Genomic DNA, 23,352 nt, shown 5'->3' on the forward strand with positions numbered 1-23,352 from the left:
TGTTTTAAGCTGAATTAGTCAATCATCAGGATCAGGAGTATGTCACTCCATCTGAGCAGCCGTCCTGGAAAAGAACTTTGAGTCCAGCTGCCTGGTCTGTTCAAAAGGGAGAGTGAGATGGAGGCAGCAGTTCTTCTGCTGTGAATGGCTGGTTTCTTGGACAGAAGTAACATCATGGGAAGAAGCAACTGTCTCTGAAGTGAGAGTTCTTCCCAATGTCGGGAGCCCTTTGGCTCTGCCCAAGGGTGGCATGGGGCAGGTGGGTTGAGGACAGCTGGTGACAGTGATGACAGGTGTTTGGGGTGGGATGAGCCTCCAGGAGCTCAGCAGGCTGAGTGATGTAGCAGCCAACAGCTGCTGCCAAAGGGACCAGCCCTCAAAGGTCAGAGTTGAGTTGCATCTGTCCAAGACACCTTCCTGCCCTTGATTACCTTTTTTGACTCAGTTTTTCTAATCAAAAACCAATGGCTAAATTAAACCACCAGGACAGGCAACTTTTCGGCCTCTGTCACGTCCCCATTGTGCTGGGATGCTGGTGGGCACTGGGACAGCCATTTTCCCTTTTCCTCCTGCTTGATTTTGGGGGTTTCCTTTACACAAAGCACTTTGCTCTTTGCAAATAGTGCAGCAAATTTGCAGGTGGTTCCAAGGTTTTTTCCTTTCATTTTTCTTGGCAATCTTTACTCTCCCTTTTCAAAGTGTTCTCCATCTCTTTTGCCATTTCTTTCAGAATCATCTGAATAATGTGTCAACAAGTGAGATATATTTTGCTAGCCGGTTAAGTCCTAAATATTGGGCTCTCTAGTGTCTGGCTCTTCACCCAGATTGGTACTTATTTGAGGTTATTTACAAACAAAAAGAGAAAGGATTGCTATAAAGGATGGGAAAAATAACATAAACCCATTTGCCTGGCAGATACTTGCATGGATTTATCAATTACAGCTGGTGAAAGGCATCGCAGTGCAGGCAGCCCTCGCCTCCATGCCTTTCCAATGCCCCAGCAGAGCACTGGAATATACTGGGTGGATATAAAGCTTCCACTGGGACTTGTGCACCTGGAAATATGGAGAGGCTCACGGAGCTGGCTTGCTTTTTGGGATCACGCTTGGGCAGTGATGTCAATGTGCACCTGCTACACAGGTTCTGGTTGTTAGAGGGGCACTAAAGATCATCCACTTTCAACCCCCGTGCAACTGATCTTTTTTTTTTTTGTACAGCAAAGACCAGCCACAGCCTGATATTCCTGCTCCATGCAATGCTGGCACCTATAAAGAGCTGTTTCTTTCCTTCTGAAAAAGCCAAACTGAGCCTGAGCCCTTGAAGTCAGATAGCTCAGCATGCTCTAGGTTGAATGGGAGGTGGAGCATCTCCCTCCTGCTCCAAGGATTTGGTGCCCCAGGGAATTTAATGTGATACAGGGGGTCCCAACAGAGGGATGGAATTCTCTCCTCATGCTCTGCCAGCGCTGGTAATATCTTTGCTTTTCCTTTACAGGCCTATACAATTCAGGGACAATACGCTATTCCACACCCAGATGTGAGTTTTACCCTAATTTTTCTTATACTCTTTTCTGTCACCTGCATGCTACTGTCAATTCACATAATATTAATATTAGTCAATAATATTAATAGTGTATTTTCAAAGTAACTGGCCATGCGTAGTATCTGTAATACCTTCAGTAGCCTTTTAACCTGTTAGCACTAAACTTTATTACTTCTGAGGACTTGGCCTGATGCTAAATTGTTTGCATTATTCAGTGCTATCCCTTTGTTCTGAGAGAAACCTGTGCATTTTGTGCCTCAAAATGATCAAAACAGGGAAAAAAACCCCAAAACTTTCCCTTCTGTTTTCCCCTTGTCTTTAAAATTTTGGTAATCCAAGGTCATATTTATCTGCTGAGTGCCTTGGTGGGGTGAGAAGAAGCCAGAGCTCTGGCTTCTTCCAAGCCTGGGCAGGTATGTGCCTATCTGAAGGGGTGCTTCTTTGGGTGACATGGAAATTGGACAAACCCCACACCGTGTGTCCCAGAGGGATGGGGAAGGTGTTGATGCTGAATCTCACCTTGCTGAGGGCCCCCAGACCAATGTGGTCACCCTGGGTTTGGTTGCTGTCTAGCTGCTGTGGGTGGCAGGGCAGCATGGGGACAGCCCCCACTTCACCTCAGGTTCCTTGGTGCAGAGACAGGACCTGCTCTGAGCTGCTATCACTGAGGCTTGGGCTCATCTCCTGGTCTCCCATGCCTGTGAGGGGACATGGAGGGATCAACAGCTGGAATGTGTGCACCTGAAATTACCAAGGGAAATAGAAAATCAGTCTGTTTGGAGGATTTCTTTGAGCAAAGCAGTGAAGCTCAGCTTCTGAGAAGCTCTTAGAAAAGGCAGGGACTTTCTAAAGGTGTTTCCAAGGGGATAAAATACCCATCAGGTCCCATTGCAGATGGTCTATCCTGCTGTGAGGCAAGGATCTGCAGTGCGGGTGAGGATGTGGCAGTAGGTGGAAAGCCTTCTCCAGTCATCCACCTGTGGATGGGGATTGATGGGGTTGATGCAGCTCAGAGTTCCCTTTTCCAGTGAGTGCGTTGGGTACTAAATAATGGAATTACTTTTTCCATGATTGAGAAGGTGACAAGGCTGTTTGATACCACAAATGCCTGCCCCGTATGGGAACATTTAGGAGCTATAGGCTGGATTTTTATCCTAGGAGAAATGGTTTCACTGGAATTAAAGGAATCGAGGCTTTGGCTTGTGACACCAGTATGTGTGTACTCTGAACAGCCTGCTGTGATGGTTGATAAGAAATATTCCTAACTATGTACTCTTTGCTTTTCCTCCAAAAGCAGAATATAACTAAATAACCTGTATAGCTAGGCTAGATCAATGCAGTCTTTATCCCAGGTTTTCTTTGCAAGTGGTGCCAACAGCTCAGTGTTTTCCTTGTTCCTATATTCCTCTGATTGTCAGGATTAAAATGCATTTGCTGACTGCACTCTGCCCCACTCCCAGCAAATTTCCTGAATAAAGCTGTTGGTACAGGGGCTACTCACTCCATCCTTACTCTCAGGGTGTTCTTTCAATGATTGGTCATTTTATACAATGTTCAGTGCAGAATCCAGTCTAGAATGTGCTTTTAGGGCATTTTAAACACATTTTAGGTGTCTGTGTTCAGTGTCTGCCCTTTGCAAAGCAGGCAGAATTTTGAATGCCCGGTGTGTTCTCCTGCCATGATTTTGTCCCTGGAGAAACACTCCAGGACAGGGGAAGCTTTGGCTCATAAGGGGCTTCAGCATTGCCTGGGTATTTTTGGCTGTTGGGATGTGATGGGTAGCTGCCTGCTGTCCCAAAAGCTGTGGGATCCTAGAGTCAGAGACTCAGTTGGGTTGGAAGGACCCTTAAAACTCATCTCACTCCAAACCCCTGCCATGGGCAGGGACACCTTCCACTGTCCCAGGCTGCTCCAAGCCCTGTCCAACCTGGCCTTGGGGACTTCCAGGGATCCAGGGGCAGCCACAGCTTCTCTGGGAACTCTGTGCCAGGGCCTCAGCACCCTCACAGGGAAGAATTTCTTCCCAGAATCCCATCTAACCCTGCCCTCTGTCAATGTGAAGCCACCTTGTCCTGTAACTCCGGGCCCTTGTCCAAAGTCCCTCTCCAGCTCTCTTGGACCCCCTTTAGCCCCTTGGAGCATCTCCGTGACCTCCTCTGGACTCACTCTAACAGATCCATGTCCTTCCTGTGCTGGAGACCCCAGATCTGGATGCAGTACCTCAGGTACAGTCTCACCAGAGCAGAGGGGATGAGCTGGAAGAGATGGACATAGCAGCTTTTTCTATGACACCTGGATGCAGCTATCTTCTCCTCTCCTAGACTTGTTTATTGCTCTAATTGCAGGGGCTGCATAAATACCACTATCTGAACTATGTCTGGAAGGTCCACTAGGTCAGTGTTAGAAAAGATTTTGGTCTCTCCCATGTGTCAAAGCAGGACCCCTGTCCCAGGGCATGGCTGGAGCCCACTGGGCAAAGAGATTTCATCTGGAGTCCTGCCTGTGGGACCAGGTGTCACAAGGAATTCCAGAAACAGGGTGCAGCTCCAGGATAGTTCTGAAGTTAAAAAACAGTAGATGCTGATGTCCCTGCTTCCTGCAGGAGCAGTAGCATGCCCAGTGTTATCTGGAGACAGCTGTGTTGTGGCAGGAACCCATCGTATCACACCTTTGGCTAAAATAAGCCAAAGACAGCCAAAATAGACACAGAGATGTGCAGACACCTCTTCTTGTGGAGTGGTGAGACCTCTCCCCTGAGGCAGCAGAGGCTGGGTGTCCTCATACCTCTCCAGGCAGGACAGGGATCCCACAGGTAACCTGTCCAGGAATTTTCAGGTGTTTCACTCCTTCCTGCTGCTTCCCTCCAGCCTCCCCCAGTGTGCTCAGGCCCCCAGGTCAGCTCTTCCCAGCATTTCCCCCTCACTGCTGCCAGCCAGACCTCCTCACTCTCCCTCCCTAGCCCTGCTGCAGCAGCAAGGAGACATTTGAGTCTTCTTGTCCCCCAAAACATTGAAACTATAACTCCTGCCTCCCCATTGCCAGGGATGATGGGTGTCATGGTTTAACACTGGCACAATGCCAGTGCCCCCATGAAGATACCTTCTCCCTGGTTTCTGCTGTGAGATGTGACCAGGAATAAGCAAAGCAGGCTCCTACTTAGGGAAAAAAGAACCAGAACTTTATTAACTACTCTACAACTACAGATAAAAAGGAACACACACACAGGGAAAATGAAAACTTCACAAATGCATTTCCTCCTCCCCCCACCAAATTTCTAACACAATACATTTGTTCCTCAAATCACCAGCTCTCGGTCCAGCAGCACCTTTTAGACAATCAATCCTCAGTTCATCAAGAGGAGAGGAGTCCTTCTTGTGCCATGGGCTTCCCCTGGAAACACAATCGAAGCCTCGTGTGTTTCTGTGTCACTCGTGGCACCACCCGGAGTACATCTGCCGTCGTGACTTCTTCCTTTTCATGTCCAGTGCTCTCACCACTGAACACGGACCAGAACTGCTTCTAGGGTTGTCTTTTAAGGATGCTCTGTCCCGATCCAAAAAAAGGCACAGTCTCTCCTTTGGGACACCTGTCCCCACAATCTCTCCTTTGGGACACCTGTCCCCCCCATATTTTTTCACCCCCTGGGGCCGAGGGGCATCAACACTGAACCCTCTTGGCTCTGAGGCCATTGCCTCCCCCTAGAATGCAGTCTCTGTATCACAAGGAACATGGTTCTGTCCATGGCTATACAAAAAGAGTCCAGCAAAAGCTACTCCATCATCTCTTCCCACTAGGATTCTTCTCTATTCTTCTACTATCTCTCACTTGCCCAGACCTCTCTCACACTGGCCCATTTCCTTCCTCATCTTCCACTCTATCTTCTAGGAAAGGTCAATGTTCTGTAAAGTTCTCATTCTCCAAAAAGGGGTTAAAAGCTCCTACAAGCGGCCGGCTGAACCCCCCCCTTCTTTTCCGTCCCAGCCGTGCTGCTGGCACAGGCCCATGTTTATCAAGCTTCAAGGTTACAGTCTCAGGCAGCGGCTCTTTCTCTCTCTCTCTCTCTGTGTCTCTCAGGGGGGGGCACCCGATGGCTCCCGGTGTCTCTCTCTCTCTTTCTCTCTTCCACCCTTCCACCCCGGGGCTCAGGCCTACCTCTCCCGGCCCCATGGCTTTTCCCCTCCCCCTGCCCAGCCAGCAGCTGGGCCGGGGGAGAGACCCGAACTCTTTCCCGCCGGAAACCCAAGAGGCCCTCCCAGGGGAGAGCTCTGCTTTTAACCCCGTGTTCTCAGAGGCATGTCCATGTCCCAATGGCCAGGTTAAATGCCAATATTAAAGTCTGAATATCCATTGGCCAAAAACACAGCATCCCAAAAACACATTTCCTGTCAAACCACCACAATGGGCAAAAGAAGGAATTTAAATTTAGAGGGTGATATGGTGCTGACAACTCCCAGAGAGTGTGAAAGTGGGAGGTTGTAAAGAGTCTCCTCTCCTGCTCACTGCCAGTCTTCAGCCCAGTTTGGTTTGTTTTCTTTTCTTTTCCTGTCTTTTTGTTTTTTTGTTTTGTTTGGTTGGGGGTTTTTGTTTGTTTTTTTTTTTTTTTTTTTTTTTTTTTAATTTGGAGCAGTAAAACTGAGCACAAAATGTATTCCAAACAAACACCTCTCTATAAAACTTCCTGACCAGGCAGCAAAACCTCCTCAGCACAACAAGGGATACAAGGATCTGAAATACCTACTAGTCGTGACTGAAGCCCATATTTCTAATGAGCTGGCATTTAGAAATGCAGTTTATCCATGTCCCAGAGGCCCTTCCCATTGGAGGCACAGCACAAGAGTGTGTGCTGCAGGGACAAGCGGTGACAATGTGGCTCTGGTGGTACAAAGAGGGTTCCTGGGTGCTGGCTGTGACGCCCACCAGCTGGCCCTGCACGGAGGCAGAAGGAATTGAACTGACACCAAGAATGGGCTTCTTGCTGGTATTGTACTTCAGACCCTGACCAAGCACTTCTGCCAAAGATTTGGGCTTTATTGCACTATACCCAGGCCAAGTCCTTTCTGCTAATGTTTTTGCCATGTCTCACCATGGCTTCCTGGTTTGGGTTTTTTTTTAGATTTTTTTTTTAGTTTATTTTTCAGTTTGTTTTCCTTTTCCCCCACCCGCCCCATTATAATTTTGTTCTTGCTTTTCGGTGTGACTTGTTGTACTCTATGACAATAACCTTCTTAGCTCTAATGTCCCTCCTACCCCTCAGCAGTTGACCAAGCTCCACCAGTTGGCTATGCAGCAAACCCCCTTTACTCCCCTTGGACAGACCACCCCCGCTTTCCCTGGTACGTACCCACACGCCCTTTCAAGATATCCTTCTCTTACCTGTAGACTTTCTCTCTCTTTCTAAACTGTTGTTGTTTAATGGAAATGAGCAGGGCGAGTAAAAAGTGGCAATATCCATGGGGAGAGGTTAAGGAGAGGCTTGACGGATGTTTTGGGGGCTGTGGTGCTCAAGGCAAGCTCTCAGTCTGGGCTTTCCCAGGAGAAGCTATGAGCACCATCCCTCCCTCCACGGAGGAGGCAGCATCCTCTGCCCCGTGCCGCTTCAGATTCTGGCGGAACACCCACACTTCCCCAGCGGGACATCCGAGCTCTCCCAGCGGGACACCTGTGCCTTCCTGGCAGGAGCAGCTCGGGGCCGGCCGGGGGTACTGCCTCGGGGAGCTGTGCTGAGCCAGGCAGGATGGCAATCCCACAGTGGGAAGGAGGCATGGCCGAAGGGGGCTGCGCTGATGGGAGGACAGCCAGCCCCGGCATGGCCTGAGCCTTGTCCTCAAGGCCAGCATGTTCCCGGTGACCTGGGAGGCAGATAGAGCACAGGGGATGGAGGTACATAAAGTACTGCTTGGAAATTACTTTTCTGACAGTATGTTCATCATATTTTGAGCTTCCTAGATGAAGTGACATTGCTTATCTCCTCGAAGGGAAAAGCATTAAACCTGTTTCTTCTTTGCTCTTCAGGAGAAAAGCTGCCCTTACATTCCTCCGAAGAAGCTCAAAATCTGATGGGCCAGTCATCAGGTAAAACACAAAGCTAGAAGGAAGTAAGCAGGCTTTGGTTGAAATGTATTCCGTAAATAGGACTGTGCTGTTGTTGTGCTCCGAGAGGAATCATGGTATTCATGGAGAAGACAGCAGATTGTCTTGGTGTGCAGGAAGAGGTCGGGTAGCACCCTTCTCCTTGTGCAGCATGTCAAAGGAAAAGTGCCTGGGCTTTATTACCTGGCTCTGTGATGTTTGTGTATAACTGCCATAGAACTGCAGGATATCTTGAGTTGGAAGGGACCCGCAAGGATCATCCATTCCAACCCCTGGCCTTGCACAGACACCCCAACAATCCCACCATGTGACTGAGAGCATTGTTCAAATGCTCCCTGGGCTCTGGTGGCCTTGATGCCATGCCCATTCCCTGGGGAGCCTGGTTAGTGCCCCTGCATCCTCTGGGGGAAGTACCTTTTCCTGATGTCCAGCCTGACCCTCCCCTGGCACAGCTTCATGCTGTTTCCTTGGGTTCTGTCCCTGGCCACAGAGAGCAGAGATCTGTGCTGCCCCTCAGGTGTGGTGAGGTCTCCCTCAATGCTGTCTGTACCAGGAAGATAGCAGAGTCATCACCCTTATTCCTGCATTTAATTTTGCATAAACTTTGCTCAGAAACAACAGAACAGTGATGATGGGAACAGCCATGACAGACAGCTCCAAGCCATTCAGGGTGAGTTGCAATTTTAGTGGGACAGGACCCTGAGGATCCACCCAAAGCATGGCTGCAGCCTTGGAGAAATTTTGCTGTCAGATGTGCCACATTCATCCATACGTGAGAAAAAGATTTGTCTTTTGTTTCCTACCATTGCATAGAGAAGCTGTCTTGAGACCTAGAGGCTCACAGGCAGGATGAGCCAGACCTAGGGCACACAGCCATCCCATGCATGCCTCAAAGGTTTGGTGACAGCACCTAATTATGAAAGCAAGCATAGCCCGAGCAAATAGACCCCACAAGACTGCAGAAATACAGATTTCATGACACCGACCTGTGCAGCCATGTTTTCTGCATGCCCCCTTTGCCTTTTGCAGTCACCCAAGGCATTAATCCTGCCCTGACACCCTCGTTACAGCCTCAAGGACTGCTTGTACATATCAGAAAAGGAGGATCTGGAGTGATGAAATAAACAGTCTCCAGATCACAGAGAGGAATGTGGCCATTCCTCAAAGGCTGTGTGGTGCAGGGATGGTGCAGTACCATGGCACCAGGTGTCACAAGGGTTTTCAGCATCATCCATGTCATCTGAGTGTGGGATGGAGGATGCTGCCTAGGAGTCTGAGGAGCTTAGTTTCTATTCCCTAAGATCCCTGGATGCCTCAGTGCTGCTCAGAGCCCTCACTGGTGCTCTGCTTCCTTTAGAAGACATTTTCTGCCACACCCAGGCTGCTGCTGAACTGAGCCTTGTAACACATGGCCAAAGGAGAGGGACACCCTCACCAGAGAGATATGTCTGTGGTAGGTGCAGTCCACCTTGCCCCAGACTGTGAGGAGGCTCAGTGTACCAGCCAGTCCAGGTGAAGTGTGTGCTGTAAAGTCAGCATTGAGCATTGACTGTGGTAAAATACCTGGGCAGGCGATGTTTTGTGCAGGTTTTGGCATTAGTACCCCTGGCAGGGGTGAATGACAGCAGAAGGCTGCCAGCTGGAGGATCTGCATCCTCATTCCCTGCAATTCCTCTCCTCTCTGTGGTCCCAAGTGGAAAGTCTGGTGAGGAAGCCTCCTGCAGGCAAATGTCAGTGATGTGTGTCTGGGAAGATGCATTCAGGAAAGCACAGGAAGTACATTGTCACATAATCATGGAATGGTTTGGGTTGGAAGGGCCCTTACAGCCCATCTTGTTCTACCCCCCCTACCATAGGCAGGGACACCTTCCTTTAGACCAGGTTGTTCTAAATCCCATCTACCCTGGCCGTGAACACTCCCAGGGATGGGACAGCCACAGCTTCTCTGGACAACTGGTGCCAGGGCCTCCTCACCCTCACTTCCTAACATCCTAGGGTCATGCATGAGCACATCAGAGATAACCAGAGCTCCTCTTCCTCTGTGCTGAGGCCCTCCATGAAAATATGTGAGGAATTGGGTGCTGCTGCTGTCTTGTTTTGCAGGAGCCCTGCAGTTCCAGTCTCTTTGCGCTTCTTCATTCTGCACCTCCTTAACCAACCTCTTTCCATGGATACAGATCTGGCAGTCTCTTCTGCTCTTACAAGCTTTCATCAGTGGTTTATATCATAAAGATAAGGGGTTTTTTTTTCCAGTTACTGCAAATTCCTGTCAGGCACCATACAGCTTCTTTCTTGCAGATTTCACACAGGACGTCCCTGCTTCGGCACTGAGGTGATTTTATATGGGAAACCTAGGAGCACTATGGCATGGTGTCCTCTTACTTCTGGAGCTGCATTCACGGAGTATTCTGCTGGCCCCAGCCATTCCCACCATGGAGGAGAGAGCTCTCCCTGACCCAGGGGAGGGTGGGAGGAAGCACGCCCCTGCCTTCATTCCTTGCTGTGTGATTCTGGAGGGAAGCAGGATCTAAATCTCCATACTGTTCATCTTGCTTTCTCTTAGGAATAAGAGGGACAGGTGGTCCTGGTCCAGCTAGGTTGCATGTCTTAGCAGTCTGGCTCAAATTCAGCATGAGAGTCTGTGGGGCTTAACTTGCAGAGGACTTGTGCTGCCGGATCCCGCAGGGACACTGGTTTTGGGGCATCAAACTGCTGTCACATGCCAGCAGCTCAATGCTGCTCCATCCAGAGAGGGCTGGAGGGTGCATGGACAGCATTCCTGTGGAGCAGGTGGGTGTTCCAGCTGCTGTGTTTAACCCACCTCTCCTCGCTGATGCTGGAACCTTGCACCCTCCTCTGAAGCCATTCCCAGTGGAAGGGATGAAGGGTGGGAAGCGAGGCACTCGTGGGATGCAGGGAAGGTGACACCCAGATCCAGCAGAGTCAGGCAGCAACTGTCTTCCTCCTCCTTGTCCCGGAGTGTGTGATCCCCTTCCCCTCCCAGCCCGGAGCAGGACGCAGCCTTGGCAGCGTTGCGGGAAAGCAGCGGAGCTTCATCATGTTGCCTCTGCCAGCTCTAACCATGTTCCCTTGCATCTGCCCAGGTTTGGATGCCAGTCCCCCGGCCAGTACTCATGAACTCACCATTCCCAATGATGTAAGTAAATCCAAGTGCTTCCTTGGCATGTCCGTGTGTGTGTGTGTATACAGATACATGTTTATATCTACATATATCTATGTATAATGTGCAGCCATTTGGCTTTGTTAAATATACTTAGAGATGTCCCTTCCCATGTTCCCTCATCCTTGTGCAGTCGGTTGGGGATCAATCTGCAGCACAAAGCACCCATTGGACTTTACTCCGTCGGTAGCTTGCCTAGGTACAATCCTTAATGCTCCATTTTCCTTTCCAAGTGAACTCAGTGCTCATGAAACATGCCCAGTTGACAGCATTGGGAAAGGGAGAGAGCTCCTATGCCAGCCCTGATTAAACTCTTAATTGCTTAATCAGGCCGTGGCGGGTCTGAGATGATGTTCCAGCTCAAGGGTAGTGATGGGGTGGGGTGGTGGGGAAGAGGAGGAAAGTAAGTGACATTTCTGAGGCCACAAAGTGCCATGTGAGTGTCTGAAGGACAGTGTGTTTCAGTACTGCTGGCAGGCAGCTGTGGGGTCTGATAGGTGGAAGCTTTGTGGTAACATGGGTGCTGGACTGGGATATTTGCTGGGAGGAGGCTGGAGCCATGTTGGGCAGGGAGGAGGTGGGATGGAGAGCATGACACAGCCACCCGGATCCATGAGCCTCACTTGCTTCTGGACTGGTTTCTATGGATTAAGACCCAGTCTGTGCTCAAATCAGGATGAGGGCAAGTGGAGGGATGACATCCAGTCTCTGTTCCCATCTCCATCACTAACAAGCACCTTTAGCCCATCCTCATCAGGAGTCCCTGGATAGGGCCTGGCAGCTGTTGCTCTTTCTTCCTGCTGTTCACCAGCACCTGGCAGTGCTCTGGAAGGTCAGCAATCCCAGCTGCAGGTGCCGGGCACCAAGACTTCTGTCCACCCAAGAGACATGCAGTGCAAGACCCTGTGAGCACCTGCTAACTGAAACCCTTGGAGATGCTTCACCCTGGGTCAAATCACCACAGGAGGGATCTGCAGAGGAGACAGTGGGGGCTGATCCCAGATCTGCTCCACCCAGCAAGGACCCCTCTCCAGGAAGCTGCAGAGAGCTCTGCAAGCGCTCCTGAGGTTCCAGCAGCCATGTCTGCTGAGCATGGAGGACTGTAGCAGTGAAGGTATCTTCAGAAGTATAAAGAGACCCCTTGCAAAAGAACTCACATGGGAGGAAAGGATGCCAGGAGACCTCTGAGAACTCAGGAGCACTTGGAGCGTTCACTCACCAGAGGCTGAGCTCTCACCAGACCTGGGAGATATTAGATGTTATCACCTGCATCTTGAAAAACTGCTCCTTAGCTCTTCCCATTGTTGTTCCAAAGGCTTTTAAACACCCACTGACACCCTCTCAGGAAGCAGAGGACAGGTTTGTGTTCCTTTAAGAGTCACCAGGTGTGTTTTAGTGGTGTAGCTTGGAGTTGTGCTACAGCGGAACGAAATCGGATGATACCCATCTTGCTGCTCCTCTGACTGTCAGAAACTTGAATGCTGTTCAGCTTGGGTGTAGCTGAGCATCTGCCTAAATAGTTTCGGTCCTCAGGTATCTCCAGCAGATTTTCATTTGCTGAACCATCTCGGAGTTATTTCTGTGATGTGAAGACCAGGATGGGCTGAACATCCCCCCACGGACCCTGGGACAGTGGATACCTTTCCAGTGTATATTCAGGTCCATATGGGATAAACCACCATGGCAGCCCCATGGTCTGATCAAAGGATCAGGGATATTTGGAGGAGTAATCATCTTTACTTACACTGTACAGAAATCCAGCAGCTGCCAAGATGAACATCCCATGTATAAAATGCCCTTGGAAAAGAGCTTAAACGGTCTAAAAGGGCATGCAGACCACTTCATGCCTGTATTGGTCAAGCTGGATATCCCCGTATGCGTTACCAAGCTTTGGAGATGATTTGAGGGAGATGCACAAATGAGCAAAGACCATTGAAGAAATTCAAGACACTGAGGATCATTGAGGAAATTCAAGGGATGAACAGTTGAGGAAATTCAAGTCTCCATCTGGCTCTGATTTTTTCAAAAGAGTATGAAAGACGTGTTTTTACACAGGGTCCACCTTTTCTGTGGGTGCCACTTGTGCCCGCTGGCAAGCCACTGGATTGCACCAAAAGAGCTAGAAGGGGTAGCAGAGGTACTGAGGGTGTCTCAGTGGGATAGAAGAAATGTGGGATGCACCAGCTGATGAGGGGACTCCTGGGGTTGGCCTGTCCCCAGTGAAGGCAGCAGTCTTGTTTCCTTCTAGTAATGTGTCCAAACCACCTTTGGGTTTGCTTTGACTGGGAAGGGGATAAGTACTTGCAAAACATTGACCATTCATTAAACCATGAAAATTATTATTACTGAAATGAGCCCTCCTTGAAGCCCTCTGAGGTGCTGGGCGTCATGTGCAGAAAATGGAGATTCTTCCCCACAAGGAGCAGAGCAGAGCAGGACTCTGGATGTGTCCTTGGAGGACCGTGCTCACACGCTGGTAGGAATCACCCTGGGCTGTCCCTCTCCTGTTTTCATGAGCATTAAGGTCACTCTTGTCCCAGGTGTGCTCATGTCCTGCTGGTGACTGCCAGAGCTGCTGCTTCTCAGACATTCCCTCCGTGCTTTCTTTCCTAGCTAATAGGCTGCATAATCGGACGCCAAGGGACCAAAATCAATGAAATTCGGCAGATGTCGGGAGCGCAGATCAAAATCGCGAATGCCACAGAAGGGTCATCGGAGCGCCAAATTACCATCACAGGAACCCCTGCAAACATCAGCCTTGCGCAGTACCTCATCAACGCCAGGTGAGACCCCCCGCCGACCTCCACCGCCTCCCACCACAGCCGATCCCGTCCCGCTGGCTCACTGGGAGCAACCCACGCTCCTGGTGCCATGGGCCAGCAGGGGCTTCCTGAGGCCGGCTGGGATGGACGGTGTCTTGCTAAGACCTCTGAGCAGGGACCAGACATTGCCAGCAGGACATCTGGCCTCAGCTGGCACTTTGGCTGGGGACCAGGAGCCACCATGCTGCTGGCGGAGTGGCCACAGGTCGCGCTGGGCGCCTGCCTTCCCTCCACCCTTGCTCAAGGATTTTGCTCATGGGTGGGCAAAGTTGCCACCGTCTTTCCTGTGAATAAGGCAAGGGACGGGGACAGGAGTGGAGCTGAGTCACTGGCAGGGAGGCATCACTTGGGACCTGCTTTCTGGGATCCCAGCATCGCTTACTGCCTCTTCCACGTGCTTCCAGGCCTCCAAAAGGCTTTCCTCCATTCAGTGAAAACAATCAGTCCAATAAATGCAAGACATGGGAATGGTCTGACTGCTTCCTTTTCATCATGAAAAGCTTGGCACTGCAGGACTTCAGAGGGGCCAAGGGTTCCCAGTGCTGCTGCTGTCTGGGGAGAGATGCAGCCTGTGCCATGGTGAGGCGTAGGTGCAGAGATGAGCTGGGGACCTGTTCTATGCAGGCAGGGAGCTGTGTCCAGGGTGCACACTGTTTGCCTGTGTCTATGGACTTGTGGGAAGTGAGTTTAAGGGGATACAGGACCTTTCTGGTATCTTTGCACCCACCTGGCAGAGCTACTCAAATGGGCCCATCCGCCTGGGCAGGATTGATGCCGTGCCAGCCCGCTGCCAGCCCTGGATCCGCGCAGGACGGAGGCTGCTGGCAGGGCCCCGAGGACGGGGGGCTGTTGGCGGTGACGGACACTTGTTGGGGTGTGGGCTGGGAGCACCGGTGAGGTCTGTATGTGCTTTCTCCTCCTTGCACCCAACCCACTCGAGCCCCGACCCGTAGTAGACCCCCGCCATCCCATCCTGCCCTGCTACCCTGCTGCCCATGCCCGTGGCACCTCTCCCCTGGCTTGGGTGAGGGACGGGGCCAGCCCCCCACCCACGGGCATGGCTGAGTGGCTTCCCTACAGATCCTTGCCAATCTCGGCCCCCCCCCCCCCCTCCCCCCCCCCCAAGACAGGAAAGAGAAAGAAAAGAAAAAGAAGTGGCTCTTAGTTGCTGGGAAGGGCTGGATGAGCTGCCCCTGTGCAGAGGTGACCTGGTGGGGCGGCACAGCAGGGCTCAGCCTCTCTCAACCAGAGTAAAACAAAGCAGCCTGGGGAGCTGGCACAGCTGCCTGTCCCCTGTGAAGGGATGCTGCTGGAAAAGAAGCTGTGCTCTGGGATGACTCCTGCCAGCACCTCTGGTGGGTGACACCTCTGCCACGGCCTGGCTGCAGTGAGGAGAGGGAAAGCCAGCCAGCCATTGTGCTGGCTCTGTGCTCCAGCCCCCCATGCCCTCCTCAGGGGACTGCCAGGCCACCCAGTGATGCTCTGCCCACTCCATCTACACGGGATCTGGGCAAGAGGAGGAGCGCTGCCCCGCAGGGTCTTCGTTTTCTTTTCTGCTCTGGTGATTAAGCACTTGTTTTTTGTCTCCCCCCCACCCCTCTCTCTGCCCCTGTCTATTCTAGGCTGACGTCTGAGGTCACTGGAATGGGCGCACTCTAATTTCCACCCACCATCCTCCACTCCGCACCACCTGACCCTCTCCAGCCACCGGCACTCCACCCAGCCTGTATTGCCTGTACATTTACCGTTTTACTGTCTTCCCTTTGCCTCCACAGATACTCTTTTCTTTACTAACATATACATATATATATATAAACACACGGGCGCGTATGCACACACTGGAACGTTTCTTTACAAGCTCTTTAATCTGTGCTCCCAAAGCTGCTCCCAAACTCTTTGGTTATGGTCCTTGTTTCAGTGTTAGGGTGTTAATTCTTCATCTGCTTCATCTGCTTTTTGGGGACAAGGGGGAGGGGGGGGCGTTGTTTTTTTTCTCTCACTGGCAAGACTTCAGGAGCTGGCGGGGTCTCTAGTGTCAGTCTAGCATAGCTACCTATACATTGAGTTGACATTGGCGATACATTCTGTAGTGTATGGACATAATGATGCCACCCAGAGCTGTGCATGTTTCAGACGAATTAATTTTTCTCACCCTCCTTCCTTTGGTGCTCCCCCTTGCTTGTCCTGGCTCACCTTCGCCACCTCATCCCCTGCCCTTAGGGTAAGGGCATACTTTTCACCCTGTGTTATTTGGGAAGCAGAAGCCAAGTACGGGTTCAGCCCGCAAGCTTCTCTCTTGGAACATGGCATGGTCCAGACAAGCCCATTTTCCTACTAAGCTGAGGGAATCACACACACACAGATAAACACAAATGTTCTTTTCTTTTTTAACTAACAAGCACCTGGAAGTGGGAAGAACTCAGCTGTATGGGATTCACACCCCCAGGGGCCTTTGAAAGCACTCTTTTGGCAATCCCCCACAAGCAAGACCTCAGGAAGCTCTGTGAGCCAGCTGTGTTTGTCATTGTTTGTGTTCAATAAATGTCTGTGCAGCTCTCGTACTGATGGGCTCCGATTGTTCTTCTCCTGGGTCGCCCCAACAATGCCAGCCCCATCCTTCCCTCTGCATCCTTCCACACCTTTTTAGCTACTTGGAGGGAAGGTGGGGGTTGTATGCAAGAGTTCTCCAATTTTTTATTATTATCATTATTATTACTATTATTACTATTATTATTTCTCATCAGCATAATAATTTTTTTCTGTTTTCATTTTTTAAGAGAAATGACCAATGCACTTCCTGAGTGATTCCATGCTTTCTGTTTTTTCTTTTTTTTTTTTTTTTTCCAAAGGGAGAGTATTTGGTTTGGATAATCCTTTGGTTTTCCCTGAAATTCATTTATAAGTTATGGTGTGACAACCATCATCTTCCACTGCCCCCTTGTCTGGACAGATCTGCCATGTGTGTCTCCCACACCCTTCCCCACGACCCTCTCTGCCCAGCCCTGCCTTCTGCTTCCAGGCTTTTCTTCTCTCTCCTGCCTCTCCAGCAGGGAAATGTACATTTTTCATTTGTTAATTCCTGACTGTCCCTTTTCCCAGATTGCACATGAGGGGACAATGATACACTGTGTCCCCAGACAGTTGAGGCAGCCACACAGTACATTTTTGCACTGTACCACATGGAAAATGCATTGTTTTTTGAGGTGAGCCCCAAGACTTCCTGGGCCTTTCCCTCTCTTCAACCCTCAGTACCAGCAGGCAACACTGGCAGTTTCCCACCCTTCTCCTGCCAGGATGCTGGGCCACTTCTCCTCCTGTCTCCAGCACTGCGTGCTCAGCACTCAGGCTGTGTCAGGGATCCCAGGTGATGCCACTGCATCAGTGGAGCCAAGGATGGGCAGGGGGTTGTGGGCTCCAGCAGGGAGCTGGTGAGGATGAGAGCACAGCCCAGCAGCCCAGAAAGGTGAAGGTGGTGCCACTGAGCATCAGGGTTTGCTCTGCCCAGGTATCCTGAAACCTGTTCCTGCTTCAGCTGTCTGAAGCATTCCAAGCTTCTGTGGCTGAAAGGTGCTCCCAGGTGCTCCCAGATCCTCCATAAGGTGCTTTGCTGCCTGTCACCAACTGCTTGCCCTGCTCTCCCTGGCACTTTGGGTTCAGCTGTGCGTTTTGGGTGGCCCAGCAGCCACACAAGCTCAAGAGCATACCCTGGTTCCCCATCCAGAGGAGCACAGGTGCTGTGGGGAGTGCTGAGGGGCTCAGGTGGAGCTGGCAGCCTTTGCTGTCACCTCCCCGCTCTGTTTGTGCTGATGCTGAGGATGGAGGGAGTCAGGCACCAAACAGGGCCTCCTCCAAGTCACCAACTGGCTAGCAAAGCACAGACCCACCTGGCAAGGTGGTGAGTGAGCTGTTGGCAAGGGGCACTCCTCAATTTCTCCTGTTCCTCGTTCTGCTTTAGAACAAATGTTTTATCTGTTGGAAGAATGAAATATCTGTGTGTGAGACCCAGTGAAAATAACCATCCCAGTGGCCTGGGGGGTGAGCCACAGCAAAAGCTTCCCATCCCACTTCCACCACACTCCATGGCAGCCTGCCAATGGGGTGCTGTCTCCTCAGAGGGGGATGGTGTATGGAGGAAGCCAGCCTATCCTGTCATTCTTAGCTCCTCTGTGGAGCTGTAGGACAAGCTGGAGCATGAGGAGAGCTTCTTCATGAGGAGAAGATGGAGGCATAGCAGCAGCAGAATCACGTTGACCAAGACTGAGAAATCCATCAGAGGCCAGCAAGGCTGTGGGATTCAGACACCTGGGGAAGGCCAGGGAATGTGACAGCATCCTGGACACAGAAATGTCTTTGCACAGTGCCTGCAGATCACAGCTGCCCTGAATTCCTCTGCTCTGTGTGTGTGTGTGCTCCCTGTGCCGTTCCCCACCTCCACAGAGAAAGTGCTGCCAAAAATAACAAATGCCAGGTTGGGTCTGCCAGATGCAGCTGAGCTCAGAGGCTGCTGGAGAGGGGGAGCAGACTGCAGCAATACCTCTGCACCTATCCCCACACGAGTGAACCCATGGACAACACCCCTTCTGGGTACCATCTGCATCCCAGCCCACTGCCAGGCATCCATCACCCAGCCAGGCTGCAGGAAAGTCACCCCAGGAATCAGGGGTGAGGCAGAAGAGGCTGGATGTGAGTGTTGCTCTGGCGTCAGGCAGGTGTCCGAGACGTTGTGTCAAGGCTTGTGCTGCCACAAGGATCTGTGCTCATGGGAGTGCTCCAGGGAATGCTGGATGTGGTCACAGGGGGATAAGGGACAGTCCAAGCAGCAGCAGTCACTGGGTCACCTCACAGGAGCACTGCACAGTCATAGAATCCTAGAATATCCTCAGCTGGAAGGGATCCACAGGGATCATCAAGTCCAGCTGCTGATACTGCACAGGACAACCTGAAGCATCTCTCCTCCTGGCATTCTCCTTGACTTCACAACTTTTCTTTGGGGGTCACATTGCCAAGCTTATTTTGCAAATTTAAAAAGAAAAAAAAAAGATCCATTGCAGCATCTCCTGGGAGCATGTTGATATCAACAAGGATAACAACAAAATTACAAGGAATGTATCAAACTCAGCTTTGATTTCCTTGGGATGACTCAAAAGGAGATTTGCTATTTTCTTTGGAAGGAGCCTCAGTGTTTTGCTTTGATTTGTGATAGGCCTTGGGTTTCCATTTTAGATTAACTTAAAATACTGTGATGATGCGTCCACAGCCATGCCACTGGGAAAAAAATTCGAATATTGCAGTGAATATTCAGTACAAGGTGAATGTCCCAGTTAATCAACAGAATAGCTTTAGTACATTGCTTTTCTCTCCCAAAACAATGCAGTATTATCCAGCCAGAATGATTTAACATTTCTGGAAGCAACCAACTCAGTCAAACTCTTTAGGAATGAGTTATTTAGGGGGATATTCTGACTTTTACTAGAAAGTATTGGTGCAATGCCTCCTCCTGTCCCTGGAGTGTGGAGGTCTCCATCAGAGAGGGGGCCGTTGAGGTCTGTGCTCAGCCCTTTAGCCTCAGCTGAAGGTCCCCACTGCCCCGGCATATCCTTATCATGCTCCAAAATTGTTTGGAGTATTGTTCTGTGCATTTTTTCCCTCTTGTACAGAATAAGGCTGAAAAAAAATAGACTGTTTCCCCTAAGGGAAAGTGACTTTCACCGGGGAGACTCTTTAAATTTCATACTCTCTTTGAGCTGTTATTCCAGCATTTGTTATTGTATCCATGCTAGTCACTTTTAATTATATTAATTCCCAGTTTATGCTCCATTACCAAGGACCCGTACCTCCTGTACGGGCAGAGGTAGAGTTTCTGGGGGATCTCTGTGTGGTGTGGCAGGGATGAATGCTTAATCCCATTTTCTCCTTGGCCACAGGGATGGAAGGCATCTCCCCCAGCCCTGCCTGGCTGCAGCCCCCCGCCCCGGCCTAGGCGCCTCCGGCTGGTCACTAGATGTCCCCATTGCCCAGCTTTTCATGAATGCATCCCCAGCCACGCCGGCATGCGGGCGGCACTGCGATGTCCGTGCTTCCAGCCGCTGCTCCAATGCGTGCAGAGGACAAACATCCCGCGCTGCTGGGAAGGGAGTGGGGTTTTCTGTGTGTGTCCGTGACACTGGTGACGGGCAGTGACATCACGCGAGCGGGTTACTGGCACCGTGCCCCTCTGCAGGAATGGCCCCCCGTCAGTGCTGGGACCTTCATGGAGCCAGCCCACATGGGCAAGGACGTGTGTCGAGCACCTCCTCGGCCGTGGGTGGCACAAGCCGCCCCCTTATGCTGGCCCGAGCCCCTCTGAAGGCTGGCAGAAGGACAAGGTTTTTCTGGGGAGATCCAACGGGTCTCCGTGCCTGTGGGCCCCAGGGAGGCTTTCCCAAGCTGGCTGCTCTGTGCCTTGGCTGGCAGCAGGAGCCTCTGCAGCTGCTGGAATGACTTGCAGAAAGGTCGTGGTCTCCATGCAGTCCCCGTGCTCCCATGCTGGATGTTACAGGGAGCTGGGACTCTGCTGAGAGGGATATTTTTGCTTTTCCTTCAAAAGGAATGCAGCTGCAGATCCTCATCTGCTGTGCTATGCAGCGAGCCCCAGGCCCCCGTCCAAAGGGTAACGTGGCAGTGACTTTTAGGAAGTACTGAATGTACCAGATGTGCAACTCCCTCCACCCAGATGTGCAGCCCTCCTCTGACTGCCCCAGCGCCCTTGTCCTGCAAAGAGGAAGATGACACTCCAGATTGCTGCAAAAGCATCCCAGAGAACAAATACAGCCAAGTTCAAAGCCAAGCTGGCTCTGGATTCCCACACTTGTGTTTAGGCAGTTTAACCACAGTGATGTCTCCCCAGAAATGATGATCAAGTCCACTCTGCACAACAGGAAGAAAATCAGCCAGGAGATCGGGCTGAGGATGGAGCAGTGGGAGGAAGCTTTGTGTGTGAGCCCCATGCTGAACAGAGAACTGTGGCTGATTTAGGACACACGTGCTGTTTCCAGAAGGAATTGCTTTGATCCCAAAAGGATAGGCTGGGATGTGTATGAGGACTGGAATATTTGTAGCACACTTGGAGCGCCGTGTCCTGGTTGCCTGCAGGCAGTGTCTCCAGGGACTATTTGTCCCTGGAGAAAGCCTGTGTCTGAGAGAATTTGTGTCTGGATTAAATGGGATGAGTGGCACTTGCCTCTGGAGCTTCTCTGGGTTTTCTTGTGTCCAATGGGACTGGGTAGCACAGGATGCCCCATGGGAGCATGGGCACGTTGAGGGTGTGAGATGCTCTGTGCAAGCATGGGCACAGTGGTGATGGGCCAGCAGCCAGCTGGCAGCGTGGCCAGGCCCACAGAGCACTGAGGGATGGGGCAGCATCGCTCCGGAACTGAGGATTGCGTGCACAGCTTGGGATCAAACCACAACAGATATCCAACAGGATTTCCCAGTGGAAAGAGGAGCAGTCCATAATGTGCTCACCCAAAACCAGTCAGTTAGCGGTCTAGAGGGGTTTTTGGTGGGAGGACATTGCAGTGATGTAACCTGACACTGCTGCTGCAGCTGGTGATGTGGTTTTCCCAAGGGATGCTGCTCTGTGCAGCACGCAGCCATGCTCCCAAATCTCTTACAGGAGCACTGCAAAGGAACTGTCAGTAAAAAGACAGTTAAAAATGCAAACCCAGAGAAACCTGCCATTTCTATGCTTAAAACAATTTTTCAGTTGCAGACTAAACTTTATTCTTGTTGCAAGTAGATTTCCCCTCAACATATTTTGGGCTGAAGTGTGATTTCCAGAGGCAGGGCGGTGCAGTGCAGCACCAGGCAGAGGTTGTAGGGAATGTGTGCCCTTCCCCAATGCTCCTCTCTCAGCTGCCCATCACCCCCAGCACAGCTGTGCCCTTGCTCATCACACCCAAGTCTTGTTGATGGGGTCCAGCAGAACCAGCTCTCCACAGTCACCATCCCTGCAGGCATGGGTTTGTAGGGCAGAGAAAGGGCAGATCCTGAGCCCAGCAACAGCCTCAGTGTGTTCAGATGGCTTCTCTGAAGCTCCCAAAAGGCCACTCTCAGCCCTCAGTAAGAACCCATGAGGCAAATGCAGCATGCCGGGCAACCACCTGGGCTCACCTGGCAGCCCAGCTCATGCTGGATGTGAGTTCCAATGGAAAAAAAGGGAGATTTGTTGTGGTGTAGCAGAGCTGTGTGGGCATGTCTCCTCCAGCTTGGCTTTTTAGGGTGTGGGTTATTTCAGCATCACACTAGAGAGTTGCTCAGGGTGTTGAAGCAGCCTCATGTTTGTGGAGCCTGAGAGGCCAGGAGGCGCTGGTACGGGAACCTTGGCTGAGCCCTGACCATCTCCCTTGCTTGCCCCCCAGCTCTGCAGACCCTGACCCCCACGGGAGGAACACCTTCACCGCCTGACCTGGTGCCAATGGCTGATGCTTGAGCCCCCTCCGAAGATGCTGCCAGCTTCCTGTGAGCTTCTCCCACTCCTTTTTGGCACCCGTGGGGCCACTGCCCGAACCCCCCACCCATGGCTGTCCAGACCCTGCTCCCTCAGCTGGGGCATGGGGCAGCAGCAGGCTCGGGGGGCTGGGGCAGCAGGTCTCAGGAGGACAGCAGCTTGCAGCCAGCGTGCAGCGGTTCCCAGTGCAAGCCACTGCTTCCCACCGCCCTTATCTGCGCTTCCTCATCGCCCCTCACGCCCCTGATGCTTTGCGATGTATTTTGTGGCTTATCCGTGTCATTGCAATAAAGCTTTTGTTGCTTGAAGTGCCCTCCGTGGTGAGTGGAATGAGGCTGGGGACCAGGCTGGGGTTTGGGCAGTGGGGCACCCACAAGGAGAGAGGTGGGGTGCTGGGGTGCCCCCGTAGCAGAAAAGCCTCGATGCCCCCAGAATGGTTAATAGGGAAACAGCCCATGAAGCAAAACGTCGTTTGGGAAATGGGCCTCAGAGCCCTGGCTCCACTCAGCATCAGGAAATGATCCCACATGGGAGCAGGGCTGCCAGGAGGGAGGGGGAACGGGACAGGGGGAGCACTGCAAAGAGAATCCAGAGTGTTCCTGAAAGGCGGTGATGACTGGGATTCATTATCCATCGGGAGACGTGTTTATAGCAAGTGTGAGTCACTGCCGGGCCCTGGGAGCAGCCCAGCAATCCAGGGGCTGCTAGTGATCTAAGATGGTGTACAGGCTCCCCATCCAGCCCCACACAATGGCAGCTCTCAAACACACCCCACCAGCCTGCCATGTGCCAGCCCTGCTGGACCTTGGAGCAGCCCTGGTGCTATTTTTGGACACATTGGGGCATGGTTTTCCTCTGGGATGCTTCCTTTCTACTCGAGAAGAGAAGCCAGAGCACTGCCCCAGCTCTGCATGTTGCCCTGGTGCAGTGAGGGTCTCCATCTCCAGCCCATCCAGCCTTGGGCTTGACACACATCCAGGAGGGGCCAGCACTGCCTGCCCAGACCTCTGTCTTATGTGGAAACAAAGGCAAAAAAGCTATATTAACCTTTTTTCTCCATCTGGAATTATATTTTTCAAGTGCACATCACCCCTTCTCCCATTTGGCCCTGCAAAGGGGTGGTGGCAGGCAGGCAGGGCAGTTAACCCTTCTCTACACCCTTGCTCAAACCCAGGGAGCAGCAGCTCCAAATCTCTGTGGGATCTGGAAGTCATCCTCCCCTTGTTTGT

General features: G+C 51.6%; 1 protein-coding gene across 25 annotated transcripts in view; it reads left to right on the forward strand.

Annotated features, from left to right (window-relative positions):
* The window catches only part of PCBP3 (poly(rC) binding protein 3), a 44,925-nt gene extending 22,494 nt beyond the window's left edge, over nucleotides 1-22,431 (forward strand). For 5 of the 25 annotated variants that reach the window (XM_054653054.2, XM_054653057.2, XM_077180943.1 and 2 more), the window contains 6 exons: nucleotides 1,495-1,536; nucleotides 6,797-6,875; nucleotides 7,555-7,614; nucleotides 10,737-10,789; nucleotides 13,427-13,596; nucleotides 22,035-22,431. In XM_054653054.2, coding sequence (XP_054509029.1) covers nucleotides 1,495-1,536; nucleotides 6,797-6,875; nucleotides 7,555-7,614; nucleotides 10,737-10,789; nucleotides 13,427-13,596; nucleotides 22,035-22,080 — 450 coding nt within the window. In that variant the 3' untranslated portion in view covers nucleotides 22,081-22,431. Of the gene's footprint in view, nucleotides 1-1,494; nucleotides 1,537-6,796; nucleotides 6,876-7,554; nucleotides 7,615-10,736; nucleotides 10,790-13,426; nucleotides 13,597-15,257; nucleotides 16,197-22,034 lie in introns of those variants that run through there. The other 20 variants (XM_077180936.1, XM_077180939.1, XM_054653064.2 and 17 more) reach the window with 13 other exon arrangements.
* The last annotated feature ends 921 nt before the right edge of the window (nucleotides 22,432-23,352 follow it).

Source organism: Agelaius phoeniceus, chromosome 7 (assembly GCF_051311805.1).
Source record: "Agelaius phoeniceus isolate bAgePho1 chromosome 7, bAgePho1.hap1, whole genome shotgun sequence".
NCBI lineage: Eukaryota > Metazoa > Chordata > Aves > Passeriformes > Icteridae > Agelaius > Agelaius phoeniceus.